The following is a 16,163-nucleotide window of genomic DNA, read 5'->3' on the forward strand; positions in this document are numbered from 1 at the left end:
AAATGAGTGTTTCGATGTTATTAAAAATAATGTGCAGCCATTGAAAAGAGCAGGCCTGATACGGTTTTGGAAAGCAAACGAGGAGCTCTGCTAAGTTTACAGCCTTCGGATGCCTCCAAGTAATGATCGTTGCTGACATTTTCATGGTTTATTTTTAATTGCTGCAGCTAATAATGCTAATGAGGTAGGAACGACAGTGGCTTAGGCATACCAGTGGCAATGGTAAAGAGGAGAGTGTGGAGTCAGCAGCAGGCCTGCTCATTGCCCATCCTGCCTCCTCTTTCCCTGATGGGCACTCAACCCTCAGTGCTCCTCTTCTCCTTCCCACAGGGAACAGGATGCAGAAGGGACCTTTGGGAGTGATAAACCACCAAGAGAAGTAGCTGGGGAAAAGCCACCCTTGGAGATGGGTGCTGCAGTTCAGCTCAGGAGCGCTGCTTGGGACAGTACCAAGAGGGGAAGAAGCTTCCTCTTTGATCCCTGATGCAGAATTACCCAAAGCAGATTGTTCTCATGAAAAGTAGTGTGGATTTGTGCTTTGATTTAAGGGGCCTGCTGCTGGATTTAGATGGTGTGTGAATAATTAAAACCTCTAGACTTGCTGATTCAGCCCTAGTTATGATCCTGATTTGATCACTGTATTGTTCCATTCCTAATCCTTTAGTGAGGTTAGAGCAGGTTAATCTTAGTGAAATGTTTGCTTAATTCTACCCTTGCTCATTTGTTCTCTTAATAAAATCTGCATAAAGAATGGAGAAATAGTAATTCTTTCAGCTTGTTCCAATTACTCTAAGAGCAAAGCTAATTCAGCTGAAGCAGCTTAAGAGCAACCTGATTGTGTTTCTACAGTTGAGGCTCTGTGCCAACAGAAGATGAAGCACCTTCTCTTCTCTGGAGCAGAGTTGATATGTTTCTCTGGTTAAAATTGGGAATGCACCCCTGCCTGGATCTTGGATGTTGCATGACTTCCTCTAGTTTCATGCCTTGCTGCCTGTTCCTGCCAGGCTTGGCGCTTCTGCCTCTTTCACTCCTCTTCTGGACTGTTGTTGGTCCTGTGGCCCATTAACAAAGCAGAAGAAAAGGAACTGCCTGAGTGTTCACCACAACCACTGTGATATGCAAAAGGCTTTTTCTGGTGGCTCTGGCCAATCTAGATTTCTTCTGTGTGAATATGGAGGTGGATAAGAAGACAGCAGTGTCCTTCTGTTCTTCACAGACCACTCCAGAAGCTGTGAAAGCCAGTCAAGGGTGTGGGAAAGTTGCTCAGTGGTTTTACCAAAGGATCTCAGTTACTCAGTGGTTTTACCAAAGGGTGGTGGGACCAGGCTGGAAAAATGGAAAAGGAGACTGTGGGAAGAGAAACACAGCTAGGGGATCTGACCTGGTCTCACACCAAAGACTCATGTGTGCAGGAAACTCTAGCAATGGCTCTGAGACATATTTCACTTTTCCTGAAAGCTTTTCTCCTTTGTGCTCACTTGGTCTGCCTGGGACAACCTCATCTGTGAATGTACTGAGGAAGTTACATTTAGGCATCTCCCTCTGGAGTATCAATACTAAATAATATGATATCCATAAGGGATACATCACTTCTCAGAGGAGCACAATAGATGGATGTGTTGCTGAAACGGGGGGGAGGCGACAGAACATGTCTAAATGGGAATAAAAGAATCTAAAATTATACCTGAGCAGGGGGTATCAGTACAGACTAGAGCCCCTGGCTGTCACAGCTAGGGCTCAGTGCACATCACAGTGGATGTTGGAGCAAAGAGAGAACCAGAACCATTCTTACTCTCTGCTACCTGCAGCCTCTGAGTAGAAATTAAAGCTGCTTTAATTTTATGATACCTTGAGGGGCCTAATCCAACCCGAGTGCTATTGCAACCCCACTGGAGGTGAAGAAGCTGCTGTGTTGGCTTCATTGTGCTGGGTGGGGATTTGTCCCAGTACATGAGAGAGATGCTCACAGATGGGTAAGATGGCTCTCTGGCTAAAAGAAGAGGCCTGGCTGAGGTGTACCAGCAAAGTAATAAAAGCCTCAAAACAGGCAAGAACAGGTTCAAAGAAGCATGACAATCTGTTGCTTCTGAACAATGGGGAGCTCCTGCTGCAGTGAGCAGAAAACAATACCATATTGGCTGCAGTGCTGTGCTGCCAGGATTGCTGCTTTACAGACCACGGGAGAAATCTCAGATGTGCTCCGACTTCTGTGCTTGTTTCGTGAGCCAAGTCACAAGTCCCTTCCTTGCTTTTTTACTTATGTTGTGCCATATAAGAATGAAAAAAAAAGCTTTAAGCCCTTAGAAGATAGGGCAGAATGGTATTAAATGTGATTTCGTTTAGGGGGCAAGGAATTGTTCTCCTGCTGTGGACAGGAGATATACTTAATGGGAATGTAGGAGAAAGCACATACGACTGGATCCTTCCCTAAAAGGAGAAGACCTGTTTGTGACATACCCCTGCTCCAAAACACACATGCCTGTCCCAAACTCTTTGTTACTCCTGTGTGTTCCTTGCCTCCACAAAAACACAGAGACAACTGCAACGAGCGTAGCAAAGACCTCCAAAGTCTGGTTTGATTTCGACACTCAATCTCCCCTTGACGGCTCGCAGTGGCACTGTATTGCCAATAGATTATAGGGTAGCAGCAATTTTCTACGCAGGAGAACACACAAAGGAACCCCCACCAGCCCTACCAGTGCTCTCAATCAAATAAAAACCCTTTAGCTTCCTGTTGCAGAGCTCTCTCTAGGATTCATGTATATTTTATCAAAGTTACATGCAGTTCTGATACTTGTTTCTAAAGTGCTTTCGTAGGAATCCCAAGATGTACTGAAATGCTGCAGTGGCCCTTTTAAAAAAAAATCAAGGACAGAATAGAGAAAAAAATGAAATGGCTTGATTCCATAGCATGTAATAGGAGCAAATTCTGCTCAACAGGCTTCTATTGATATAAATAAACAGAAGAAACACAAACAAACTTCTATATGATATCATTTAGCTCCTTGTAATTGTACCCTGGGAGCAGCAGGAACAAAGAGGAGCTCCACGGTCTCACCTCTCATAAATGAAGGTCCTGCAATGATCTAATGCTATTTTTTTGCCAGAAGTGCTTTTACAAGAGAACACACAAGTCAACACAGAAGAGCTATACCCTCAGCAGTAACCAATTACTGTGAAGATAGTTAATAAAAATCTGCAATAAGGAGAGGGATGGGGAGGGGGGAAGCCAGCATAAAAGCTTGTATTTGCCAGTTGTGATTTTTGCTTTTTAAAAAATTTTATCTCTTAAACTAAGCTGTGAGGAAAGAAATTGCAGTGATCTTTTCATAAGAAAGGAGTACGTATTTCTAAGCTGCATTTCATGACTCCTTTGCCTTTCAGGCATTTGCAAATTTTAGATCAAGAAGGATGGACAGGAAGCATGTTCTGGCTATGGCATAATAAGGCACTTTAGGTTGAAGACAGCAAGAGCCAGCATAGTGGAAGGGTGATTCAGAAAAAAACAAGGTTTCATTTTGTATGTAATAAAGCTTTAGTACTTACAGCTGTCCTCTTCTTCAGTAATACATTTCACAACATAACAGGCATAGATGAAGCCCGCCAGCTGAAACAAAATGTAATAGCATTAGATGTAAAGCAAATACAATAGAAAAACAAGAGTTGGTTTTAGAACAGCAGCAACAGAAGCAGAAATAAAAAGCTTCACCAGACTCTGTTTGATGAGGTAATGATAATTCTTTACAGTGGTTTGGTATTTTTAATAATAATTGAGCTTTCTTTATTGAATTTCACATTTTTTTCCTGGAAAACACATCCTTCATTAACACCTCCAAAAATTCATCAAAAAAATTTCCATTACAGAACTGGCTTTTGAATTATTGAAAACCAGAGAACCAAATGGGTGGTGGGATGGGTGGAAGTTTAGCCACTGACAATGTAAATGCTTTTGTCAAAAAGCAGGTTTGTTATCTGACAAAACCCAACCTTCCTGCAGGACTCAGCAGAACCTCACCAGCTAAACCAAGGATGAATTCAGTGCACTCCATAGTGATATTATATCACTTGAAATTAAGGCTGTTGATCTGGCTGTGGGACTTGTTCCTGCATCTGCAATAGTCCCTGAGCCTCCAGACATAGCCAGCACTTTGGCTAGGTCTGGATGTGTTTACATAAGCATCTCATACTACAGATGGCAAATTCACATCTTGTTCCCTTCACTCCTCTCCTCAGAGCCTGCCCAGAAGTCAATTGTAAGCACAAGCAAAGAAAATGCTGAAGAAAATTAAAATCTGGGGTGATTGTCCACTGGCATGGCAGATTGCTTATCTTAAACCATCACCTGAAAAAAATTAGAAAAAAAAGGGAAAAAAAAAGGACAATATAACAGATGGTACAGGCCAAGTATGGTGTGAGTTGTCTGCTAGTCCTTTCACCAAGTTCTGATATTGCTGAAGAATTATACTTGCAGCAGAGCAAGTACCATGGGTTGTGTGCTTCACACAGCTTCCCTTACATGTAGGTCTGGAGAATTTTCTCTACTGATTGCCAACAAACTGTTTTTCATTCCTTAGCTCATCACTGAAGTTGACATGGTAGGATGTCAAAAGAATTCAGCTTGTTTGATCCTTTGGCAGTGAGAAGTGAGCTGTGAGCAGAGCTGGTGCAATGTGTTGTTCTGGACAGGTCCCACCACAGACATTTTCCACGAGCTGCAAACCCTGACATAGACTTTGGGAATTTGTTCTTAATATGTATAATGAAGATGCTTAAAAGATGCAGCCAGCACTGTGTGCATGGGGCAAACCCCATAAACTCTGGCTGAAGTAGATGATTATTTTCATTTCAGACAAAGTAATCAGTGGGTGAGACTGAAGGGTGAAATCTGAGTGAAGACCATGTATTGTTATTGAAGCTGGTTAGTGCACATGGATGGTTTTCTTTTAATTAATCCAAGGCATATCTACAATTACTGTAATATTGTGAGTTCTTAGAGCCCTTAATATTACCCACATACACAAAATGCATTCTGCTTCCTAGTGCCTTCATACCATACCTAATTTACTCCAGCTCTTACACAGATGTTCCTGGTAATTCTGTCAGTTTTCTGTGTAGGAAGCTCTCTGTACCTACAAATGCTTGTCTCTAACATCTGTACAGGGGACAGACATCTAAAGGGAAAACCAAAAAAGGCCAGCTCCAAGACTTTTCTGAAGACATCAAGACTTTATTTGGTGATCACACTGCAGCCAGCATTGATGTTGTCTGCTAACTGCTTAAATTCCTAGTGGGAGCCCAGAAGCTGCACTACAACAGAACTAAATCATTAATTTTGTCATTTATTATAAATCTGCCTTATAGTGCTGCTGGGAAGATTTTACACCTGGGAAGAATGAAATATTCACCACTGGACACAAAGAATGCACTGTACCAAGAACAGCAGTATTCAGCTAATATCAGCATTTCATCTGTTTTATTGGATCACTCTTTCCTTGGGTTTCTTGGCTTCAAGACAGAGGGCTAATTTGCTCCACTGACTTATGCCCTGCATAACCCCATTGACTTCAATGATATTACATGAGGTTTAATTCAGCAACAAATTAGGCCTGTAAAGGTTGTTCATAAATGATTCCATTCTTGGATGTGAACCCTGGCTTAATAGTTTCTCTGTTCTCTTTTTACAGACCATCAGATCCAAGATAGCTGAGTAGTTGCATCTCTAGTAGGCTGCAATGGTAAAGTCTTTCTTGGAATGCAGTTCAATGTGTTGCTGTCTGCTGAAACACCATAAGAACTAAACTTCTTTCACAGAGCACAGCAAACACACTGTGCCACAAACTGTGCTTACAGCTGATCTTTTAATTGTATTCAGTTGCATCCCTTAAATGTCTAGGGAACTCCTTTGATATATGAGTAAATCCTACAGCATTTCATCAGATGAGCTTGCTGATTAAAGGAGTGCCTTAAAGCTAGAAATTGTTCTGTTATAAATACAAATGGAAGTTTGTTTCCCATGAGATAATCAGAATTCATAAAATAAACCTCCCCTTCTCCCACATTTCTCCAACCTTTTGCTCTGTACACATTAGTTTGTTTGTTTTGGTGTTGGTTTGTGGGGATTTTTTTCCCCCTCTCTTTTAATGAAGCAGTTTATCAGTTCTGATCTGGCCATTCAAGGCTAATCTTCTAATTGCATCATCAGCAGGGGACACACACTCAGAGCTGAGATCCAGAGCCAAAAGTGGCAGTTTTCATTAAATGCCCTGAGCCCATGGTGACTACAGAGACCAGTGGGATGCAGACTGGGAACTTGCTTCCCTGGTGGACTAGGACTTCCTGTAGGAAGGGTACAACTCATCTGTGGATGCAGCAGAGATTTCTTGGGGGCCAGCCAGCTAAAATGAATGAATTCCCACACGGATGAATGGCTATCACAAAATTTACCACCTTTGTCACAGTGCAAGATGCATTTCTTTGACCTTGTTTCTCTGAGAAAAACACCCTGCGATGTACCCATGTGCAGCACAAAAAATAAATATAATACATTCCTAACAACACACTTCACTGAACACACTCCTCCCTCTGGAGAGGAAGATGAGAGAAAAAAGAAAACCCAAACCCCAATGACAGAGGTTAGTCACATCACTTAATGTATTCCTGAGAAGTCCTCAAACCTGCCAGTGCTGCGTTCAGGATGAGAATTACACGGAGCAGAGTCTTCCCAATTCACTGTCTCAGGAAGATTTTTCTCTTATGTGAGAAGGAAGGGAATGAGTTCTCAGAGGCAGAAAGAGAAGGAGCCTGAATGTCTCAGAAAATCAGTTCAAAACTGGGAAAGAAGGCTTGTTAGCTCTTGTTACTTTGCATACTTCTCTTTTTTTTCATTAACTTTCTTTTCTAAAGCATGTAGTAATAAAAAAATAAAAGGTGCAATGAACAGAAGATCAGATTAGGTGTCTACATCTGTCCCATTCACGTTTTAATGCTGTAGCCCAGACCTCCAGAGGAGAAGGAGCCATTAACAACACTCCTGCTCATTTTTACATGTAGTGATTAGTCAATGCATGTTTTTATGAGTAACAGCTTGAAAAAAAGCTGCTTTTTACAACTTTCCTTGGTATTTCCATATGAGAATATAAATAAACACCACTCTTCCTAAAAGTAACACATTACCCATCCGTGCACCAGCTCCCTGGGTATTATTTTAATGGCACCTGATGACCATTTTTATATACAATCACAGAATCACAAGGTTGGAAGAGACCTTTGAAGATCATCGAGTCCAACCATTCCCATCCTGTGCTAAACCATATCCCTAAGTACCTCATCAACCCTTTTTTAAAACACACCCAGGGAAGGTGACTCAACCCCCTCCCTGGGCAGCCTGTTCCAGGCCCTGACAACTCTTTCAGTAAAAAATATTTTTCTAATGTCTAATATAAACCTGCCTTGGTGCAGCTTGAGGCCATTTCCCCTTGTCCTATCTCCTGTCACCTGGCTGAAGAGACCTGATCTCAAACACATTTTAATTCTATTTTTTTAAGGTGTTTTTTAATTTTTTTTTTAATTTGTAAGCACTTTATAAAACCATTGTTCCTTCTGCCCAGGAAAAAAAGAAGACAAGCAGAAGCCTAAAATAAATCAGCAATATAACAGAACTACTGAAGGTCTGGCAATTAGATTTGTTACAGGATTAAGTTAAAGCATCTTACCCCCTTACTGCACCCAAATAAGGCAAACAAAAAAGTTGACAGAATATTCCCTGCTCAGGTCAGCAGTGTCCAGTGACACTGTTAACGTCTCTTAGCAGTTCCTGAGTTTTCTGTGAGTGTGCTTCCAGGCTTGCTCAAAATGCCAAGTGCTGTGATCAAACTTAATCAGAATTGGTATTGATCAAAATCCCATCTGGCTTTTTTTTTTCCTCACTTCTCTTATGGAGATGAATATTTTCATACAGTGCAAATAGTACCAGATTCAGGAAAAAGGCTGTCATATTAAAAGCCATCATTCCTGGTCAAGGCACCCCCTTTCCCTCTTTGAAAGCAATATCTATATTGATAACTGTGAGGAGTTCTCTTTATTAAGCCCGATGATGGAAACAAAAGGATCACAGAAAGGAAGAAAGGGAAACTGGTAAGATCCCAGTGGGATAAGGTGATGAGGAGAAGGCTCAAGATGAAGATAAATGAGTTAAGGGTTATAGAAATAGTATGTGGTCTTGGCTTCATGTATGAGCATGTCTTATTCTATAATTGGACTTTGTCAGGAGAAATGGACTTTAGACTTAAAAACCACAAGCCAGTTGTGTTTTCCTATGGCAAGATGTTACAATATTTCCTGAAACAGCCAAGGCTTTTGTATTTACTTTTCAGTCTTAAGTTTTTTTCAGAATTCTACAAAACACTGTGGTTTTAAGACCTTAGCAAAAAGAAAAAAAAAGGGGGGTTTAGTTCAAGCAATAATAATGCAGAATTACATGAAGGTTAATTTTGGCCCTGGGAGCTTTATATTGCAAAGCTGTGATGCTGTCTGTCTACCTATGTGCAATTTAATCCTATTTCTTAAGCTTACAGGGGGCTGCACATATAAAGCCTTTGTAACACCATTCAGTTAAGAAAGAGTGTTTCTTTTAAAATGGACTTTTGGAGGTTGGAGATATGATATATATTTTTGTGTGAGTGTATGTGTGTGTATATATACAAACACACATTATGAGCAACTGAGTAACTGGAGAGTTACTATCTAGAAAGCTTCCAGTGTATCGATTCTCAGAAAAATCACACTCATTATTTAGCAGCAAAGGTAAGACAGAGACCTTTCTCTCAATATCTGTAGAATTAAGTCAGTGTCGTGGGGGTTCTAAAGCTGCCCCCTGCAAAAACCCTTTCAAGCATGATTTCACTGCCTGCAGCAGTGCTGCATCAGTGAGTGAACATCATTGCTGGAGTTTAATATAAAACTCAAGCTAAGTTCCATGGAAACTACTCTGTTGAGGTACGCTTTTATTTGTGCTTACATTTAATATTATGAGAGCTCTGTCATTCCTCCAAGTTTAACCAGCTTTTATCATAAAAGGAGCATTGGAGAACTATTGATATCAGGCCAGATTCCCGATGGGGAATGTAGACTGTGTGGTCTTGCAGTCATGCTTCTACAGAATTAACTATCTATGTGCTGTTTGGTAACACTAATTCATTAGCATGGCCAAGTAGCTTTATTCTGTGCAGTAAAATGACTATGAAAGGAGGATGATGCTAACCCAACCAAACCAAACCAAGAATTTTTTAGCCTATATAGTTGTCAAATCCCTTTTCGTTCCTTTCCTAAGCTGAAAGTTGCCCCAGAGATTTTTGATTTAATTTTTTTAGCAGGTACAGCAAAAGCATGAATCATAAACACAGACAAAACTAGACACCTTGGAAAGCAGAAGTGTGATAAAAATTGCATTTATTTCAACTAGTGCATCATAATCTTTTATATATCAGGTGTCTAGAAGGTGCTTAGCATAAAGTCCTCTTTTATTTCTCAGTGGACTATTCAATTTTCTGGAGATTTCCTTTTCATACAAGCGTTTGAAGATCACTGTGAGGACCTGCTAGAATGCTTTTGTTTGAAATGCTTCTGGGCACTTGAGAGAGGTTCTGTCTTGCTCAGGGCAGCCGTTCCCTCAGCGTCATCCCTGGCAAGCTTTTTCACCTGATGAATTGAAGAGACCACAGGGGCACTGGAAATCACAGCACTGTGACTTGTAAGATAAGAGCTGTGCAAACCTTTAACAACGGTAGAGAGCATGAGATACTTACCTGTTTTGAAGCTGTATTACAGACACTTGGCTTGACCCAAATTTCCTGAAAGTTTAGTGAGACTTTTCTGCAAATCTGACCTAAAACTTTTGACAAATCTTCCCTCTTCCCTGGTATTCCAGTGTGATTTATGCTTTTGATAACCACGTGCTATTTTGTGCTTTTCCATGATTTCATTTCACAGCTAAAGAGTAGGATGTCCTTTTTCCTGCTTCCAACATCAAAGACAACCCAAACCACAGGTGCTACCAGCTTGTATGAGGTGGAATCAGAGATCATTTATTGCCAACCTCTGTGTTACTTGAACTGTGGAGCATCTTGCAGATTCAGGCTCGGTGCTGAGCTTTACATTGCTGCTCAAATCAGAGAAATTCCCCAGTTGGGACTCTGCTGGATTCCCTCGGGAAGCTGCAGCAGGCAGGTCTCCAGGGGCTGACCAGTGTTGATCCCCAGATCACAGCTTAGAGCAACAATAAGGCTGGGAAGCCAGGAGCAAAATCTCTTCCAGCTGCATTCAGTAGGTACTAGTTGCAGATGAAGTGTACATTGCTCAGTGCAGGCTGAAGGCATTAGTGCTGGTGATTAGGGTTAAAAGATATGTTTGGTTAGGTATTTTCATTAATTCCATTCAAACTGAGTCTGTGGGAAGTGCTGAGAATGTAAAAGTCTATTGCTTTGGTTTACTCTCATGGCATAGCTCTGAAACCCAACTTGTCACTGTTAGAACAGAGCTCTGGTTGTCCAGGTTCGACAGTGTGCAGTGATTGCTGTTCACATCAAAGGGATTTAGCCATTTGAGCTGTGTAGATTGGGAAAAAGTCCTCCTATTTATTTTTAAAACAAGGGCAGCTGCCTGGATCCTCTTGGCAACAGCAAAGCGACAAAATAGGAATGAAGTTGAAACAAACCCCCTAAAGTAAAAGGCTTTAAAATATGCATCACCCTGATAAATCTGTTAATAATAGGAATGGATTAATAAAGCACAAGTGTCTATGTGTCTGTATGTGTGCTTTGTTCTGAAGGTTTTATAGCAAGAAAAGTTTTATGGAAAAAGAAAAACTTTGGACCTTTTCTGCCTCTTGTCTTCTGGGAATGCTTCGGAATGGTTTAATCATCTGGCTTTGGTATCTGACTGCTTTGGCAGCAGTAGCTTTTCTTATCATTATGTCTAACTGTGTGTCACCTTTTCTAGACAGCCATAGGATTAGGATAAGAAAAATTGCTTCTTTATGCTGCAGATCTAACAAAGCCACAGACTGCTCACAGCCCACCAAATGAATGCCTAACATTTTAAATTGAACTGCATTAGATGAAACAGTTGATTATCAATGCTACTCACTCCTTTGAGGGGCAGGAGGAAAAAAAACCCACAACTTGAAGTTTGTGCAGATTGTATAGGGCAAAGTGTTTTGATGGTACAAGAGAACTCTGAATTCCTGATAAACAAACACATATGAGTGCTTCTGTTCAGTGAAAACCCATCCCTCCATGTCAAGACACCCATATGGTAAGTGAACCTCGATGATGTGAGTGTGAACACCAGGCCCTCAGATCCAGGAAACAGAAGCATTCGGAGAAGAGCCAGTGAAGGATGAGAAAGGGAGTAATATGTTGTTGTGTCTGCCAGTCTCTCAGGATTGTGGCCAACCATGAAAACTGTCTAGGGTAAAAGTTCAGAAAAGAGGCACAGGTAGTTTGCTCTTCTCCATCATTACATGTTAGATTAAGTTAGAGCAATGCTGTCACATAAATGCAAGAGATGAAACATTTCATCAGACGTGAGAGAGACTTTCTAGTAACAACTGACTCTTTTCCTCTGATGCTATTTATTTTGCCTGTGATGAATTGCTGTTTATTTGAAGGCTCTGATTGCGGTTGTAGGGTCAGGAAGCGTCATGGTACATGACAGCTTTGGTACTACACGAGCTTCATGGTGGTGGTCAAGGTGAAACAGCCTAATAACACTCTGATCGAAGTCCTCCTAGACGGCTGGTGATGGCAGTGTTGACACAGCAGATTGATGTACAGCATGCAGTGTGCACAGCTCAGCTGAAGCAGCTCTTTGGCAACCTGAACAGATGAGTTCGTTGCTTCAACTTGCAAAAAGAAAACCAAGTAAGGCATTCATAGGAAAAGCTCTAGATGGTGTGATCTAGAATATCTCCTGAAGTGATAAAACCTGAATGTTTATTGATTGTCCAAATACAGTAATAGTCATTCAGAAGCCCAGTGGAAACTATGGACAAACAGCAGAGGAAGACAGATCTCTCTGGTGGTGGCATCAACAACAGAGATGTCAGGAAGATGATTAAGTAAGAGGAAGACTTTCCCTGGGCTGTCTGTCTGGCTGTGTCCATGCAAAGATGGGAAGGTGGGATATTTGACAGGATAGTGTGTCTCCCTCTGGCAATGCATGTACAGAAGCTGAAGCAGGACAAAGTTATCTTAACTGAACAGGTCCCTGAAGCCTTATGATCTGGAGTAAGGAAAAGAGCTATCTCAGTGAAAATACAAAGCAGTCTGCATGAGGTGCTCCACATCATTGAGTCTCCCTAGGATCCATACATCTAGCAAATGCATTGCTTAGCACAAACATTTTGCTCCAGATGCACAATATAACAGCATCAAGTGTCAGGGGGGTTTCAAGGTCAATAAAACCTCTTCCTGTGGCATCTAATGTTTAAAGTACCTGAACTCAGCTCATGTTTCAATGCTATTTTCCCTCTCAGCATTAGCCTACTGCAGGCTTTTTCCACCTTTGTAATCCATAACAAAAGAGATGTTTCAGTGCTGCCTTTTCCATTCAGCAAAATCAGCTAAGCAGGCTTCAAAAAAGCAAATGCCAAAGTGCTTTGTGAAACCCTTCCTGCAAAAGGAGAACCACCGGAGAGTTTAAAGGACTGTCACACCACGCAGCCTGGGAGGCTACAAAGAGACTACCCTCTAGTGCCACCAAATGGGAAGGACAGTTCAAATTCCATAGCCAAAGGCACCTGTCCCCTCAAAGCCCTTCTCCAGAAGGGCAGGGGATCTCTCCCTCCTTTATCCAGCATGAAAAATGGTCATCTCCTTGTCCCGAATGGAAATAGCTCAATGGCAATGATCCCAGTCGCCGCTTGGGGTGGCAGAAGATGTAGGAATAAATTCTGCAGTATATGTGACCAAAAAAACGTGATCCTTTTAGCTGAGGATTCCAGTAACATCGTATCACACGAGGCACGCGGGGCGAATGATGAATTATAAAGAGAGAATATTCTCGGAAAGGCCGTGTCCTCAGAGCCTGTGCCTCATAGCAGAGAGTTAAGTGGATGAGTTATATCTGACAGTTTATGAACCTTGTTAATATAATGCAGTATCTGGGAGTGTGCCAGCCACGGTGATCAAGGAAGTCTAAATTAGACCTCTGCCATTGACAGACATCAGATGCCCATTTAAAACTAAATGTTTCATCTCAACCGGGCACATCTCTCGTTATCCTCTCAAGCAGTGATCATCAGCTTGAAGCTCTGAAGCTCTGTGTGGTTCTCAGTAGCCAGCACACATCTCTTTTCCCTACGTGTCAGTAAGAGGCTATTTAACATGCTGATGCAGATGCTGCTCTGGTAGGAAGAGCACTGGTGACAGCAGCACTTGAGTGTTCATGAAAAATGTGAGGTTTGTGGGTTTAATCTCACGTAGGGTGAAGGCACCTTTTCCAGGCACAGGTCGCTGAGAGCAACCCATCCAGTGGCAGATTGGTATGCCTTGACATCTGTGCTGGAAAGCCTAAGGAAAGGTGAGGGGAAGCAAAGTCTCCTTCCAGCCTCCACACTCATAATGGACTTAAAAAGTCTGGAAAGTGGAGATGGGAGTGCCTGTTTCACCAGGGCCCTGCAAAGTTCCAGTCATCTTTATGACTTCTGACATTTTGCGTGGAAAGTATGAAGAGTGCTGCACCTATAGATTCTATTCTACACTGCTATTAATCAGTTGTAATTATCATAGAATCACAGAATCACAGTGGTTGGAAGGGGCCTCAAGAGCTCATCAGGTCCAACCCTCCTGCCAAAGCAGCTCCCCAGCTCATATTGCACAGGGCGGCATCCAGACGGGGCTGGAATCTCTCCAGAGATGGAGACTCCACACCCCCTGGGCAGCCTGTCCCAGGGCTCCCTCACCCTCACTGGGGAAAAGTTCTTCCCCATGTTGGTGTAGAACTCCCTGTGCTCCAACTTGCAGCCATTGCCCCTTGTCCTGTCTCCACAGAGCACTGAAAAGGGGCTGGCTGATTCCCCCTGCATCCCCTGCTTAAGATATTTATAAACATTAATTAGATCCCCCCTTATTCTTCTTTTCTCCAGGCTGAACAGTCCCAGCTCACTCAGCCTTTCCTCATAGGGGAGATGCTCCAGGCCCTTAATCATCTTTGTAGCCCTTCTCTGGACTCTCTCCAGGAGATCCCTGTCCTTTTTATCTCAGGGAGCCCAGAACTGGACACAACACTCCAGGTGAGGCCTGACCAGGGCAGAGTAGAGGGGGAGGATCACCTCCTTTGACCTGCTGGCCACACTCCTCCTGATGCCCCGCAGGATCCCATTGGCTCTCTCAGCCCCCAGGGCACACTGCTGGCTCATGGCCAACCTGCCATCCACCAGGACCCCCAGGTCCTTCTTCACTGAGCTCTTCTCCAGCAGGTCATCCCACATCCTGTACTGATTCAAGCGGTTGTTCCTTCCCAGGTGCAAGTCTCTACACTTGCTTTTGTTGAACCTCATCTGGTTTCTCCCTGCCCAGCTTTCCAGCCTGTCCAGGTCTCACTGAATGGCAGCGCATTCTATCTTTAAAAATGTCATTGTTATCTTTAAAAAACAATGAAAGAGGTGCAAGGTTTTTAGGGATGATATACATAGTGATTTAGTTAGATCTCTCAGAAGAAGGAACAAAATATCCCTTGCTTCAGGTCAGTTCTTACGATGTTTCCAATTCAAGAGGTTTCAAGTGGAATGCTGTCCATGATTTTCAAATATCCAGACAGATGATGCGTGTAAGCAGCAAAGTCGTACCTATGAGGAAGCATGAGGAGAATGTTCCAAAAGAAGATGAATGATGTTACTAGCAGTATAATGGACAGGGGAACCGCTTGGAGAAAAAAGAAACAGTACCTGAGGGCATAAAGTGTGTTGTCAGAAGAGAAGGAAGTGTTTCCAGCACAGATGGAAAAACACCAGGTGCTCAGGTGCACACAGGCATGCCAACCTGCCCTTCATTTTTCATTGGGGCCCTAATGGTAGAGTATAGCATCTAGTGTGAATAAAAGAATACTGGGGATTAGGAGGTATGTCCATAACGTCTAACAGTCAAACAGCTGTCTGTCATATCTCCTTTAATCATGCACACCTTAAACCATCTACTAACAGCAAAGAGACTCTGCAGTTTGTTCTGATCTATGGTAAAGTATTTTGGTAGAGCATGAAGACATCCTGTTTCATCAAAACTCAGGGGTTATGGGTTATTTGGAATGATTATATGATGAACAGGTCACTAGCTAGGGAATTTCAACATTATGGAGCTAGGATATTTATTCCTGAAACCACCCTCCTTTACAGAATAGACAAAACTAGATGCCTTCACCAGCTGTCTGCTTTCAGCATCATCATCTTTCCTTGTGCCATTGCGTACGCCACATGTCGAGCACCATGGATTCATCATTTCTGAAGCTGAATGAATAACAAAACCCCCACAACCCAAACCTTACCTTAATCATCTGAAATATATCCAAAAAATACAATTGTTGAATAAATACCTTGGCATTGCCAGGTAAATATGGAAATAGCTCTCTGTTAGGAGGAGCGAAGACAGAATCTGACAAACAGTTGATGCTGCTGTGTGGAAAAGCCTTGCTTTGGGCTAACAACAGCCCTTACCAGCTACTTTGGACTTCTGCCTTCCACAGTGACAAGGTGCCAGAGATGATAATTGAAGCAAAAATATGTATGTCCTGCTGTGACGAATCACTGTGGAAAGTGATTACTCCTATTGCCATGTATTTGCAGGGAACTCGTGATACATTTTACCAAATTCTGCTCTGTGATTTAGATGAAAAGTTTAACAAGTTATTCCACACTTACATGTACATAAGAGAAAAAAAGTCATCAGAATGGGCACGTATTTTATATAAAGTAAACCTGATGTAGAAGCTCCATTTTTAAATTGACCAAGAGACTGACTTAGGAGCATACTGATGACCTCTAGGTGAAGTGTGTGAATGACTTTTCAAAGTGGGATTTCAGCTTTTGTCAACATTTTCTCTTTTATAAACATCATATAAGTTTAGACATATATTTCAGCCTTATAAACGTCATATAAGTTTAGGCATATATT

The 16,163-nt window shown here is 42.1% G+C and overlaps 1 protein-coding gene across 2 annotated transcripts in view; it reads right to left on the reverse strand.

Annotated features, from left to right (window-relative positions):
• The window catches only part of NKAIN2 (sodium/potassium transporting ATPase interacting 2), a gene marked incomplete at both ends in the record, with an annotated part of 533,835 nt that overhangs the window by 16,040 nt on the left and 501,632 nt on the right, over positions 1-16,163 (reverse strand). For both annotated transcript variants that reach the window (XM_084262084.1, XM_084262083.1), the window contains one exon: positions 3,547-3,607. In XM_084262084.1, the coding sequence (XP_084118210.1) occupies positions 3,547-3,607 (61 nt within the window). The remainder of the gene's footprint in view (positions 1-3,546; positions 3,608-16,163) is intronic.

The sequence above is a fragment of the Gallinula chloropus genome, assembly GCF_964237585.1.
Source record: "Gallinula chloropus genome assembly, chromosome: 3".
NCBI classification, from domain to species: domain Eukaryota; kingdom Metazoa; phylum Chordata; class Aves; order Gruiformes; family Rallidae; genus Gallinula; species Gallinula chloropus.